At 35.8% G+C, this 15,809-nt stretch overlaps 1 protein-coding gene across 1 annotated transcript in view; it reads right to left on the bottom strand.

Annotated features, from left to right (window-relative positions):
* The window catches only part of IL1RAPL2 (interleukin 1 receptor accessory protein like 2), a 648,978-nt gene that overhangs the window by 41,840 nt on the left and 591,329 nt on the right, over positions 1-15,809 (bottom strand). The window contains exon 5 of the mRNA XM_021678366.2: positions 10,491-10,620. Coding sequence (XP_021534041.2) covers positions 10,491-10,620 — 130 coding nt within the window. The remainder of the gene's footprint in view (positions 1-10,490; positions 10,621-15,809) is intronic.

Raw genomic sequence — 15,809 nt, forward strand, 5'->3', positions numbered from 1 at the left:
GAATGCTAGTCAAAGGTGATAGTTATATACCAGTACCTAGCACTGCATAATTGTTTGAGAAATATTTATTCACTCAAAGATGGACACAGGTTGTTTCTGTATCTTGGCTATTATTAATAATGCTGCAATGAGCATGAAGGTGCATATATCTTTTTGAATTAGTGTTTTTATTTTCTTTGGATAGATACCCAGTAGGAATTGCTGGAAAATATGGTAGTTCTATTTTTAATTTTTTGAGGAACCTCCATACTGTTTTCCACAGTGGCTGCACCAGTTTGCATTCCCACCAACAGTGCACAAGGGTTCCTTTTCTCCACATGCCTGCCAACACTTGTTATTTCTTGTCTTTTTGATACTAGCCATTCTTAGAGGTGTACTGTGATATCTCATTGTGGTTTTAATTTACCTTTCTTTGAAGATTAGTGATGTTGAGTATCTTTTCATGTGCCCTTTGGCCATTAGTATGTCTTCTTTGGAGAAATGTCCTTTCAAATCCTCTGCCTATTTTTAAATAGGATTATTGTGGTTTTTTGTTATTGAATTATATACGTTTTTAAAATATATTTTGAATATTTAAAAACAAAAAGATTCTCTCTCTCCCTCTCCTCTTTCCCCTCCCTCCTGCTCTTTCTCTGGAAAAAAAAAAAGAGTGGAACGGTAACTTAGGGAATAGGAGAAAATATTTGCAAACTATATATCTGATAAGGGGTTAAAACCCAAAACATATAAGGAACTCTTACAACTCAATATAAAAACAAAACAAAACAAATAACCTTATTAAAAGTGGGCAAAGGACCTGAATAAATATTTCTCCAAAAAAGACATATAAATGGCCAATGGGTATATAAAAAGTTACTCATCTTCACTATCATCAGGGAAATGCAAATCAAAATCAAAATGAGATATCATCTCCCACCTGTTAGAATGGCTATTATCAGAAAGACAAAAGATGAAAATTGCTGGCTAGGATATGGATAAAAGGGAACCCTGTCCACTGTCGGTTGGAATAAAATTGGTTGCAGTCACTATGGACATCAATCCAGATATTCCTCAAAAAATTAAAAATAGGGGCGCCTGGGTGGCTCAGCCGTTAAGCGTCTGCCTTCGGCTCAGGTCATGATCCCAGGGTCCTGGGATCGAGTCCCACATCGGGCTCCCTGCTCCGCGGGAAGCCTGCTTCTGCCTCTCCCTCCGCCTGCTTGTGTTCCCTCTCTCGCTGTGTCTCTCTCTGTCAAACAAATAAATAAAATCTTTAAAAAAAAAATTAAAAATAAAACTACCATATGACCCAGCAATCCCACTTCTGGGTATATATGCAAAGGAAACGAAATAAAGATCTCAGGTATTTTCACTCTCATGTTCAGTGCAGCATTATATAATAGCCAAGATACGGAAACAGCCTGTGTCCAGCAATGGAGGAATGGTTTAAAAAAATGTAGTTTATATATACAATGAAATATTATTCAGTCTTAAAAAATAAGGAAACTTTGCCATTTGCAACAACATAAGGGAATCTGAAGAATAGTATGCAAAGCGAAATAAGTCAGAAAATGAAATATACTATATGATATGATATCATTTATATGTGAAATCTAAAAATACCAAACTCATAGTAACAGAATAGAATGGTGGTTACCTGGAGATGGAGGAAGAAATGAGGAGATGCTGGTCATTCAGGTATATAATGAGTAAATTCTAGAGACCTAATATACAGCATGATGACTATAGTTAGTAATAAGTTTACTGTATACTTGAAATTTGCTAAGAGAGTAAATATCAAGTGTTTTCACCACACACACACACAAAACTGGTAAGTATGTATGGTGGTGGATAAGTTAATAGCTTGATTATGGTTTAACTTGATTTGTAATGTATACGTATACCAAAACATTATGTTGTATATCTTAAATACACACAATTTTTATATTTATACCTCAACAAAGCTGGAAAATTTAAAAAATCTAGCATGAAATAAAGTGAAGAGATTTGATTCCCCCAAAATAAAATAAAATAAAATATCTAATTCCAATTACTATTCATCCTAAATGGTCCCTTAAACCAAATTGAGCCCTCTTATGATGTCTAGGTATCTTGCACAGTCTCTGGGTTATTATTATAAGTATGAGTAATCATTGTCCAGGAATGATGATTGAGAATATCAAGAATAGGAGTATGCTTCTAAAAAGCTCTTAAACAAATTCTTTCTTTTAATGTCATTTTTAAAGTACCTATTAAAGCCTTATTAGTGACAGGATCAAACCTATAGTCTGACAAAATCAGACTTATTGACTGAATGCATTGTGGGTGGGACACTTCAAAATAACTGTGGATCATTCCTCAATTGAAGGTAGGAAGAAAGCATCTTTCGTAATGTTTGGATTTCCACTGAATGATTCTGAGTAGAGTCTAGGGAAGCCCTGATAAGTTCTGGATTGGTTGGGATTTTTAAGGTAGGATTGGGAGAAGGGAGGATTGACTAGGAGTTGAGAACTGTCATGAGGCAAGGATGGCTTAGCAATTGGGTATTCCCAGTAATATATGAAAATAGAAAAGTAGTTGTGGGGCATCACTGGTAAGAAAGCAGTAGTCACTCAAAAGAGGTGGGCGTCGTTATGGCATTTTACAATTGCTGCATGACCTTGGGAGAAAAAGTGTTTTCTGTTAACTTTGCAGCTGGCTTTATCTGTCTGTCCTCCCAGGCTGATTAATAGCAGGACTGCTTATTCTCAGTTCAGACTGATTTTCACTCTTTCAGTCCCGGGCAAGTTTTGACTCTACATCCTAAATGTGGTGTACAACAAACCATTCTGGGCAACTGAAGATTCTTGCTAGTTGTGTTTTGATGAATTCAGTCTAGCTCCACTGGAACAGTAAACAAACCGCCCAGGGAGAGCTCTTCCTTAATCTCTAAACCAATTTTTTTTTATTCTGTAAAATAAACTGATACTCTTTTTTCCCCACTTATTTATTTATTTATTTATTTTTAAATTTTATTTTATTTTATTATGTTATGTTAGTCACCATACAATACATCATTAGTTTTTGATGTAGTGATCCACGATTCATTGTTTTCGTGTAACAAGCAGTGCTCCATGCAGTACGTGCCCTCCTTAATACCCATCACCGGGCTGACCCATCCCCCCAACCCCCTCCCCTCTAGAACCCTCAGTTTGTTTCTAAGAGTCCATAGTCTCTCATGGTTCGTCTCCCCCTCTGATTTCCGCCCCCCTTCATTTTTCCTTTCCTTCTCCTAATGTCCTCCATGCTATTCCTTATGTTCCACAAATAAGTGAAACCATATGATAATTGACTTTCTCTGCTTGACTTATTTCACTTAGCATAATCTCCTCCAGTCCCATCCATATTGATGTAAAAGTTGGGTATTCATCCTTTCTGATGGCTGAGTAATATTCCATTGTATATATGGACTACATCGATACTCTTTATCTCAGATGACTATCATGAAAATCCCAATGTTATTAAGGATGCCAAAATGCTTTTGTAATTTACTGTGTAGTAAAAAAAAATGAAGAGGATTTATTATTAATTATTATTATTATTTGCTAATTATAGATTCTTGTCTAGAGTAGCTTATAATATAAGATATTATATTTGATACTGGACATCTAGAGTCTGCTCAGTAAAAGAAGAGATATAACAAATATGTTAGGTAGGCTTTAAATATTTTATGCATAGGTCAAGGCTAAGATCCACTGTGGAACTACAACTGTGAAGAGTAGAGTCATCACTCCTCTAAAATTCACCCTTCAGATAACTGGCAATTAAGACTGCTCCTAGGTAAAACTATGCTGCTTATGAAGTTTACATTTCCACTGAAGCCTCCTCATGACTTACAAAATCTACATTCACATATAGGTCATAAGATTTGAAACTTATTTAAATCAAAGGCAAAGTGATTGATCAGTGTTCCTTATTCCAATGAGATGAGCTGAGAATGGAGGAAAAGGAGAGATGGGTGTGTGTGTGTGTGTGTGTGTGTGTGTGTGTGTGTGTGTGAGCTCAATTTGAGGAAGGCCAGAGCAGATGGGGTGCTTCAAAGCACTGAAAAAGTATGGTGGGAGGTTGCCAAAACAGAGCACATATTTTGCCTCGGGCTGCCTGGGACTTCAATAGTTTATACTTGGGGGACAAACTACGTATTCACAGCTCCGTATTTTTTTAATCGATTAGTTATTAAAAGGTTACTTTGCATCTTTAATATAGGCTTGCTTTATTTCAAGAATAAAATCTTTTCGTACCTGTACCACATTCCCTTCTTTGTTAAGAGCATTTTACTCATTCAAGGAAAGGATGTTAAGGTGAACAGATGGAAACAGAAGGCCAGAAAGTGGTGGAAGTAGGAGTGAAGAAAACGAAACTAAAACCAAACAAAGCCCATATACAACTTGTAGCCTTTCAGGAATTGAAAGTAAATAAAATTATTTGCATTTTAAGAAGCTTGTTTGAAAAACCTTAAGATAAATTGAATATGTTTTTCAGCTCAAGAATTACAAAAGATTTGGTAAACGTTTTGTGGTATTGCCTAAGGGGAAAAACAGATATTGATAGGAAGATTTGTAAAGTGAGATTTATAATAAAAAATTACTCTCCATTGGGGCAAAGCAATTGCATCGAAATTCATGCAGTCTCCTTTTACAATCAGATGCAATTAATTCTGCAGGCAAGTTTAGAAACTATTTTTATTGTTGTTGTTTAATAGGATGAGTTCAATTTCTCTGACATTTTTTACTAGCACTGTGGAATACATACCTCACTAGCAAATTATTTTATTTTTTTAATTCTCAAGACTCTGATAATATTAATTAAAAGTAAGTTCTGTAAAGACATGGAACTGGATTGGCCTTTTGAGAATGCTCACACCCAAAGACTACTACTCCTTTTCAAGAACTCTTTTATGCCAGTTTGCAAAATCTTCCCATTGAGCTTTAATAGAGGGACAGAAATTAGGATGTCCTTTCCTAATGATGATTTCCAGTGGGTCTCTTCCCAATGATTATTTGACTTCTCTGAATAGACATGATAGAGCTTATAGAGAGCAGCTTGTTGAAATGACTTTAAACTGGTAGAAGACAATAACCAAATTTGCACAATTGCAGCTTATGCTACGGCACATACCAAATTCCTTTGACATCCCTACAGATGACATCTTCTGGGGTCACTGGAAAATCTGGGATGCAGTTGTATGAGATAGGGTGGGAGTTGTGAATGGATACTACATTTGGGTTCAGATTTCCTTAAGGCTCAGTCTCTTAGCAACATCAGAGAATTGGGAGGGCTATGCCAATTTCTGCTAAAGGGACATAAAGGAGAATCTGTATGCCCAGAGTGCAGTCTGAGTGCTTTTACAACAGGTTGCAAGTCAGAAGATGCAAGGAGCCACTGTGGTCAAAGTAACCCAGAGAGAGAAAAAAAAAATAACCCAGATAGCAAACAAATGATAACTCCAAAACCCTCCTCAGGATTTGATCAAATATACTAGTCAAGCTGCCGGGGGACTGCTTTGTACAGAAGTTGCATTTACTGTAGTCTGATTGACATTATTTCAGCAAGCCTTTGGTAAATACCCAAGCTTTTTCCCTAGGTAGGTTTCTTTTTTTCCCCCCAAAGTTCTCTACTCCCCAGGGGCAACAGTAAGAGAAAAAAAAGTTGCAACACACTCCTAGGATCAAACCGCTGCCCAGGAAATTGAGAACCTAGGCAGTTGGCCAGTCCTCCTGCCAGATACAGTGCCTCTGTGGCAGGTTCTCCACAAGTCAACTGCTTGGGAGCAATTTATTTACATCCCCACTTCTTAGATCTCTGGGGCAGTGCACTTCTGACATGCATGCACAACATAAGAGCTATGATTCAACTAAAATTGAAACAAATACAATACCCTGAGGGAGAACCATGCATCCAGAAGGAAATTTTGTTTCCAGAAATGCTTTCCAGAGGAATCCTCAACTTACATTTTCAGCATTCTACCATCAGAACTGTTCTCTTTGAGAAAATGTGTGGGCTATGAAAGAATGCAGATCTTCTCTTGGTTGAACTAATGGTATGATTAGTATTTTTTAAATAAACTACCAGATTTGTTCCAATCTACCATGCTGTGTAAAAATCCTATATACTTTCTTTCAAGGACATTGGCTTTGAAGGCTAGAAGACAGAATCTAGTAAGTAACTCCTGTGTTAACATAAATGGCCATATCCTGAAAGAATTCCTGCACCCACACAAGCTCTCAAATAGATCAAGATCACATAATTAATATTACAAAATTGCTGACTACGTGTTTATCTTGGCTAGAAAACCCTGCCTCTTTGTTTACACTTCTCTGAAGGTATCTCTAGTTAGCTAGAAGGGTTTTGTAAAATTTTCAAAACAAGTTCCATGTTACTTTCCTCCACTGCAAATATAGACATGTATCCTTTTTTTATGGGGAGGGTTGGGGAGAGTGGAGAAAGAGGATGTAACAAAATCAAATAAACAATGGCATTTTGCAAGTCCTGAAATGTTGAGTTCCTGTGGTACTAAATGTTGGTTCATTTGTACCTAATAAAGTAGCTTGGACTAGACTGAACTGTTTCATATATGTATGCTTTTTCTCTCACCATTCTAACCATTTGCTGTTAGAGAGCAGCAGTGGTGCCTAACTTTTCTTTTGTAAAATGGTATAACCACTTCAGAATATAGTTTGGCAGATTCTTAAAAAGTTAAATAATCCTGGAGAAAAAAAGAGTAGTAGGTAAAAGCTAATGAAATTTGAATAAAATATAGACTTCAGTTAATGATAATATATCAATTTTGGCTCATTAATTGTAATAGTAACTTAAGATATTAGTAACAGGGAAAACTGGGTATGACGTATGTAGGAACTCTCTATACTATCTGCTATGGACTCAATGTTTGTAGCTCCCCCCAAAACAAACATTCATATATTGAAATTTTAACTTTTAATGTGATGGTATTAAGAGGTGGGGCTTTTTGGGAGGTGATTAGGTCATGAGAGAGGAGCCCTAATGAATGGGATTAGTGCCCTTACAAAAGAAACTCCAGAGAGTTTTCTTGCCTTTTCCATCATGTGAGGACATGTGAGGGTATAGAGAGAAGATGACCATCTGTGAATGAGGAAGTAGGCTCTCATCAGACATTAAATCTGCTGGTGCCTTATCTTGAACTTTCCAGTCTCCAGAACCATAAGAAATAAATATTTGTTGTTTAAGTCACCTAGTCTATGGAATTTTTGTGTTAGCATCCCAAGCAGACTAAGACCTTATCTTCACAATTTTTCTGTAAATCTAAAGTTATTCTAAAAATTGCTTTTAAAACAGAACTAAAAAATGAACTAATAAACTTAAATGTACACTTACTATATAATTCAACCATTCCATGTCTTGGTATTTACTCAAGAAAAAAAAGGAAATATATGGACATGCAAAGATGCATAAGTGAATGTTCATAGCAGCTTTATCTGGACTAGCCGATAAACTGCAAACAACCCAAATATCCTTCAAGAAGTGACCAGACTGTTTATATCCATATAATGGAATACTACTCAGCAATAAAAAGAATGAACTGTTGCTACATTTAACAAGATGGATGAATCTCAAAATAATTGTGTTAACTGGGCGCCTGGGTGGCTCAGTTGGTTAAGCGACTGCCTTCGGCTCAGGTCATGATCCTGGAGTGCTGGGATCGAGTCCCGCATCGGGCTCCCTGCTTGGTGGGGAGTCTGCTTCTCCCTCTCCGGCTCCCCCCTCTTGTGCTCTCTCTCTCTCACTCTCTCTCTCTCAAATAAATAAATAAAATCTTTAATAAAAAAAAATAATTGTGTTAACTGAAATAATCCAGATGAAAAAAATGTACTGCATTATTATATTTATATACAATTCTAGAAAATGCAAACCGATTTATAGTGACAGATCAATGTTGTGGAAGTAGGGCGGGAGGGATTACAAAAGAGAAACTTGCGGGCGATTTATATGTTCATTATTTTGATTATGGTGATAGTTTCATAGGTGGATACACATATCAGCCCTTACAAATTGTATGGTTTAAATTGTGTGTTGTTTACTGTATGTCAATTATACCTCCATTAAATCTGTTTATTTAGAACAATCCAGTCATACACAAGAGAGATAATTATCTTAGGTTCATATAACTACTACCCTTGATCATTAAACATAGTTCTGAGCTTTTTGGTAGTGGAAATTTTGCTACCGTGTACCATTGTACCTACCACTTGTCCTTTGGTGATCAGTTTCGTTTTTTGAAAAATAGAGTAATCCTTAAAGTCTTTTATAGGAAAATACATTGAGAATAATTCTAAACATGTATCTTCTAAAATAACTTAAAGGAAATTCAGTTGCATTAATTTCATAAACGTTAACTTGAAATTTGCTAATAAAGTGTTAGTAATTAGGAAACTTAAAATGGGAATTAAGAGCTAAGAATTATTTATAAATACCATTATTTTTCTGAACATCTGTTGTGAGCCAGGCAATTGATTGGAAGTCTTTTTGAACAGCTTTATTGAGATATAATTTACATACAATATAATTCATCCATTTAAAATGTACAATTCACTGTTTTTTAGTATATTCTCAGATATGTGCAACCATTGCCACAGTCAATTTTGTAACATTTTCATCACCTCAAAATGAAGCTTCAGACTGCTTAATGGGTACAGGGTTTTGGGGTGATGAAAATTTTCTGGAACTAGATAGTGGTTGTGGTTGCACAACATTGTGAATGAACTGTCACTAAATTGTACACTTTAAAACAGTGCATTTTATATTGTTTCCACCTCACCCCTAAAAAATCACCCATATACTTTAAGTCTTTACCCCTATCCCTCCATCCCCCCAGCCCTAAGCAACCACTAATCTACTTTCTGTCTTTATAGATTTGCCTATTCTAGACATTTCATATAAATGAAAGCATATAGTATGTAGGTTTTTTTTCCCGCCCACTGGCTTCTTTCACGGAGTATGTTTTCGAGGTTCATCCATGTTGTAGTGCATATCAGTACATTATTCATTCTTTTTTACGCCTGAATAAGATTTCATTATATGAATATACCACATTTTATTTATCCATTCATCAGTTGATAGACATTTAGGTTATTTCTACATTTTGTCTATTATGAATAATGCTGCAATGAACAAGTACAAGTTTTTGTGTGGGTGTATGTTTTGATTTTTCTTGGTTATATACCTAGGAGGGGAATTGCTGATAACTATACACTTAATGATTTGAGGAACTGCCAGACTGTTATCCAAAGTGGCTGCACCATTTTACACTCCCACCAGCAGTGTATGAGGATTCCAATTTCTCCACATCCAAGCCTACACTTGTTATAATCTTTCTGATTATAGCCAGCCTAGTGAGTATAAAGTGCTATCACAGGGTTTTAATTTGCATTTCCCCGATGACAAATGACTAACTCAGATACCTTTCATGTACTTTTTCCTATAAATAAGCTCATATAGTCAATATTATGCATAGGCTCTCAGAGGGTTCATGGATCCTCAAAATTATGATCCTCTGGAGTGGAGTTACTGGGTGGACACATGAGGAAAAACTGTCATGGTAGTTATAATAAATTATATTTAATCATAGAAAATCATATAAAGTGTACTTGTTTCTTTTGCACTGCTATATATTTAATAAAAAGTAAAAGAATGCATTTTAACATTAGTTGCACTGAAATATTGGATTGGCTTCCACTAAAAGATTCTTAATGGAGGTGGAAGGAGAAGGGTCCCAACTCCTATTGGAATGAAAAATGTACACTATATATCACCACCTCTGAAATCAAAGGGCAATCCCATAGTCTGGTTGAGGTAGGAAAAATTACTTATTCTTTATTTGTACAAATGACATTGTATTAAATAGGATTAGAAAACCAATAGAATAGATGTCTATGTACCACGAATGTATCTGTGACAGGAGAGTGAAAAGATGTATAGGGTGGTGCTAACTTGAAACTCACTTTCAGGATGAGCAGCAGGTACTGGGAAAAATAAACACTATTCAACAAGAGTCAACAGTTATTTTGGCAAGTAGTAGCTTACTACTGTCACTGTGGCTTTACACCTATGACATATGAACGTTGTCTGTTCCTAGGGAGTAAATAAGCATTTGCCCAGTGGTCTCAGGAGTCACCTACAAAGTTTGGATATTTGCTATGGCTGGATGGAGTAACAGTGGCCTAAGCTTTGGAAACTCAAAGGAATTTGCTTAAGCAGCTTTGAGGGGGTCATTACACTCCATGGTATATTTTTAGAACCTGAGAAAACCTCCTTATTAGGAGCTTACACATTTACATTTCTTAGGGAAGTCAGCCTCACTCTCTCCACCAGATCAGCTTTTAGAAAATGGAATGATTTGGAGTTGCAATTAAAATCCCAGGCAGAAGCTCTTCTAGGATGTTCCATTGCTTAACTGCAAAGAGAGCAAAGAAAAATAACCAATTCAAGTTCTGTACCTTATTTCACCTTCTCTAATGTGCCCTGCCAGTTCTTCAATAAACTTCTCCCCTTTCATCCAGTAGATCATTGGCCCGGACTCTCCACTGAATCCAAAGAATGCTTTGCAGGGGATGTTCAGAGGCTTACCTGAGGATGACAGAGAAAAATAATTGAACAAATGGCCCCTGGTTATCACTGGGAGACAGAAAAGGACTGTTTAACATCCAAAGGAAAGCTCAGAGGTGACCCATTTTCAAGTCTTCTTCCAATCATCTTATCACTGCACATAAGAAAAAGAATTAGTCACAAGAGCTTCTGGGAAGTTTAAAAATTAAGATGTTATCAAAAATGAAAAAGTAAAGAAAATTAATCAGCTTTTAGAACTGCTTATTTTTACTGCCTCCCTTCTAGGAACTAACAGGAAGAAATCAAATGGAAACAATTCTCCCTTATTTTTCTTTTTTGAGAGTATTAATTACTGATTACTTGGACTTCCCTTTGAAGTTAACATTAATCAAAAGTATAAGTTAATTTTTATTGGTGAGAAAATAATAATAGACTATCCATTATTATTAAGATTGCATAGGGGAAATTTGTTTATTCTGATGATTATCATTCTAAGAAAAATTGGATAATGCAAATCAAAGGAAGAATTTTTTTTTTCTCAAAGATTTTATTTATTTATTTGAGACAGAGAGAATGAGAGAAAGAGAGCACATGAGAGGGGGGAGGGTCAGAGGGAGAAGCAGGCTCCCTGCCGAGCAGGGAGCCCGATGCGGGACTCGATCCAGGGACTCCAGGATCATGACCTGAGCCGAAAGCAGTCGCTTAACCAACTGAGCCACCCAGGTGCCCCCCAAAGGAAGAATTTTTAATTAAAAAATATTTATAGGGTGCCTGGGTGGCTCAGTCGATTGAGCATCTGCCTTCAGTTCAGGTCATGATCCCAGGGTCCTGAGTCCCATGTCAGGCTCCTTGCTCAGCAGGGAGCCTGCTTCTATCTTCTGCCTGCTGCTCCCCCTGCTTGTGCTCTGTCTCTCTCTCTCTGACAAATAGTCTTTAAAAAAATATTTATAAAAAGTACATGCAAGGAAAACAGTCTAAACATGCCTTTTATATTCTTGGAGTTATTTATAGTATTTAAACAATTCTAGGCAATACTGCAGCATTTTTTATTATTCATCTTTGTGATTATAGCTAAAAACTTTAATTATAAATTTATCATCAAATATATAAGCAATTATTTTTTGCTGACATTGATTTTATTTTCTTCTTGTAAAGTAGATTAATAAGGGAAGAATAGTGTAAAGAGCACAGTCTAGACAATTCTGACAAAAGAATCCCCCATTCATAAATCATAATGTAGCCTATAATTTTCTCTATAACATGCATTTTTTTGCCCTCATTGAAGCACCAGATAAAGAAATTTCAAAAATATTTTTCCTTGTAGAGTACATGGTGAATTTGTTCTCATAATCACATAATGTCTACAGTTCTCAAAATCACTACAGCTCACTACAGCTCTCGTAATCACTTGTATATTGATCTTTCTATAGTGCAAATTTATATCTCAGCAAAATTACATGTTGTGGACCTTTGGGATCATTCAATTATGTCAAAGCCTTTGGTATCAATAGTCTGTCATAGATATCTAACACAGACCTGAAACAAGGTTATTCATTGTTGCTTTGAACATATGCTCTGTGATATAAGTTTATGTAAAAATGAAAGATAGTCTGGTAGAGTGGAATGCGCACAGGAGATTTGGATCCTGGTTTTGGATCTATCATGAAAAAGCAGATTATCTGGCCCTGGGCAGATAACCTAACTTTTTATAAACTAACTTTTATACATGTAATAATGATGGTAATATTCGGGAAGCTCAGGTAAGACAGTGTTTACAAAAGTACTTGGTGAATTCAAAAGTTCTATCAAAAACAAAAAACAAAAAACAGAAAAAACCCACACAAAAAACAACAACAAAACAAAACAACAAGAAAAAAACAAAACTCACAAAAATCCCATCCAAATTTAGCATGGTGGTGTTTTCCTTCTGAGGCTTGGTCCTCAAGAAGCCTAAATTTGAAGCATAATCTGATGTGGATAATAGGATAGATAAATGTTAATTTTGGCTCTGCCAATTTCATGTCCTTTTTAAATTTATGAGCTCCTATGTGGTAATAGCCTTCTCTATCAATGCTCTATAAATATTTCCTGGATTCTAAAGTAGGTGTGATTTATCCAAGCAGGCGCTGTGTTCTCTAAACCTGAACACAGGGTCTTTTCTATGCCTTACCTCTCTCCATTCCCATGAAATTGAAGGTATTAAGGGACATCAAACCAGATGGCAGAAAAATCCCAGAGACTGTGATAAACATTATTATAAATAATCCCAGTTCCTAAAACTACAGGTATATACATTTATACACGTAAATTCTGGTTGTTATTCTTTTGAGCTATGTTGAAGAATATACCAAATAAAATACCTTCTAGTAATTCCTAGCATGTAGGTACTAAGGTCTGGTTTGATTTTAATGAAGAAAGACAATTATAGTAATGTGCAAAAAGGGACTTCCTTGAGGTGGTCTATCAAAAATGACAGATTCTGCCCTTTCCTTTTGGCACTATACAATGGGTACTAAACATAGCAGCAATTAATTCTGGAAATGTTTTCACTCTCCCATCAGACATGTTCTTGTTAAATAAATGCAAGAGACAGATATTTCAGAGGTCTAGTTTTTTATGCAAATGCTGGATAAATATCCTGAATATTCTTTTTTCAATGGCTAAAACAGGAAAACTAACCATCATATGCAATACTCTGAAGAGAGTACTCTGAAGAGAGAGTATGCAATACTCTGATTAGCTTTTGTGTCAGATAGTGAGACTCAATGTGTGCAAGGGTGTGGACACCTCCTCTTCCAAAAGGTATGTGAGGGATCTCTGCATTGATTAAGCAAATAACCTGAAATGAAATCAATCCAGGCTTTTCTAAATTATGGCTCATGTGCATGTGCAAACTCCAATCTACCATTTGCATCTGTTTACTACTGTATTGTCTTGCCTCTGGACATATTCAAAGTCATTCCCATGGTACTATACCCTACTAGTAGAGATGACCAGCTCACATTTGTATCTAAAGGGCATAGTACAGTAGATTGAAGACTATCAAAATAAAAAGAACTTCATGAGTTTCTCAGTGTTTTATGCCATTCACAAGAGAATGGTTTTGTTTTTTAAATGATTTTATTCATTTATTTGACAGAGAGAGAGAGAGAAAGAGCACAGGCAGGGGGAGCAGCAGGCAGAGGGAGAGGGAGAAGCAGACTTCTCACTGAGCAAGGAGCCCGACTTGCGGCTTGATCCCAGGGCCCTGGGATCAATGACCTGAGCCGAAGGCAGATGCTTAACTGACTGAGCTACCCAGGTGCCCCAAGAGAATGGTTTTATTTTTATTTATTTTTTTAATTTTTTATTGTTATGTTAATCATCATTAGTTTTTGATGTAGTGTTCCATGATTCATTGTTTGTGCATAACACCCAGTGCTCCATGCAGAACATGCCCTCTTTAATACCTATCACCAGGCTAACCCATCCTCCCACCTTTCTCCCCTCTAGAACCCTCAGTTTGTTTGAGTCCATTGTCTCTCATGGTTCATCTCCCCCTCCGATTTCCCCCCCTTCATTCTTCCCCTCCTGCTATCTTCTTTTTTTTTTTTTCTTAACATATATTGCATTATTTGTTTCAGAGGTACAGATCTGTGATTCAACAGTCTTGCACAATTCACAGTAGAGAATGGTTTTAGATAATCCTTTTAGGATTACTCTGTATTACTAACAATTTCTTTATCACTTTCTTAAGTCTAGACAAGCAACAAAACATGTTCATACAAAGAAATGTACATGAATGTTCCTAGCAGCTTTATTTGGAATAGCCAAAAACTGGAAATAGCCCAAATGTTCACCAACAGGTGAAGGGATAAACTCTGGTATATTCATACCACAAAATACTAATCAAGTGTGAAAAGGAATAAGTACTGATACACACCACTCATCCATTGATGGACACAGGTTGTTTCCATATCTTGACTATTTTAAACAATGCTTTAATGAACATGAGAGTGCAGATATCTTTTCGAGGTAGTTTTTTTTTTTTTTTTAATACCCAGAGGTGAAATAGCTGGATTATATAGTAGTTCTATTTTTCATTTTTTGAGGAATCTCCATACTATTTTCCATAGTGGCTGCACCAATTTACATTCCCACCAACAGTGCACAAGTTCCCCTTTTTCCACATCCTTGCCAACATTTATTTCTTGTCTTTTTGTACAGGTGTAAGGTGATATCTCATTGTGGTTTTGATTTGCATTTCCCTGATGATTAGTGATGTTGCGCATCATTTTATGTGTTGTTTGGCCATCTGGTTATCTTCTTTGGAAAAAAAAAGTGTCTATTCAGGTCCTCTGCACACTTTTTGAGCAGATGATGATGATAAAGATATGATGATTCATCATTGTTATATAAGTTCTTTATATATTTTGGATATTAACCTCTTATTGAATATATCATTTACAAATATCTTCTCCCATTCAGGTTGCCATTTTGTTTTGTTGACTTTCTTTGCTTTTTATTTTGATGAAATTTATATTTCCTTTTGTTTCCTTTGCCTTAGGAGACATATCTAGAAAAAACATTGCTATTGCCAATGTGAAACAAGTTACTGCCTGTATTATTTTCTATAATTTTTATGGTTTCAAGCCTCACATTTAGGTCCTTAATCCATTTTGAGTTTATTTTTATGTATGGTGTTAAAAGGTGGTCTAATTTCACTCTTTTGCATGCAGCTGACCAGCTTTCCTAGCACCATTTCTTGAAGAAACCGTCTTTTTCTCATTGTATATTTTTACCTTCTTTGTCATAGATTTATTGACCATATAATTATGGGTCTATTTCTGGGCTCTCTATTCTGTTCTTTTGATCTATTTTTGTGCCAATACCACACTGTTTTTTACTACTGCAGCTTTGTAGTATATCTTGAAATCTGGAATTGTGATACCTCCAAGTTGGTTTTTCTTTTTAAAGATTGCTTTGTCTATTCAGGGCCTTTTGTGGTTCCATACAAATTTTAGTATTATTTGTTCTAGTTTTGTGAAAATGCTGTTGGTATTTTGAGAATGATTGTATTGAATCTGTAGATTGCTTTGGGAATATGGACATTTTAACAATATTAATTCTTCTAATCCATGAGCATGGAATATCTCCATTTCTTTGTGTCATCTTCAATTTCTTTCATCAGTGTTTTATAGGTTTTAGAGTACAAGTTTTTTGCTTCTTTG

Source organism: Neomonachus schauinslandi, chromosome X (assembly GCF_002201575.2).
Source record: "Neomonachus schauinslandi chromosome X, ASM220157v2, whole genome shotgun sequence".
Lineage (NCBI taxonomy): Eukaryota > Metazoa > Chordata > Mammalia > Carnivora > Phocidae > Neomonachus > Neomonachus schauinslandi.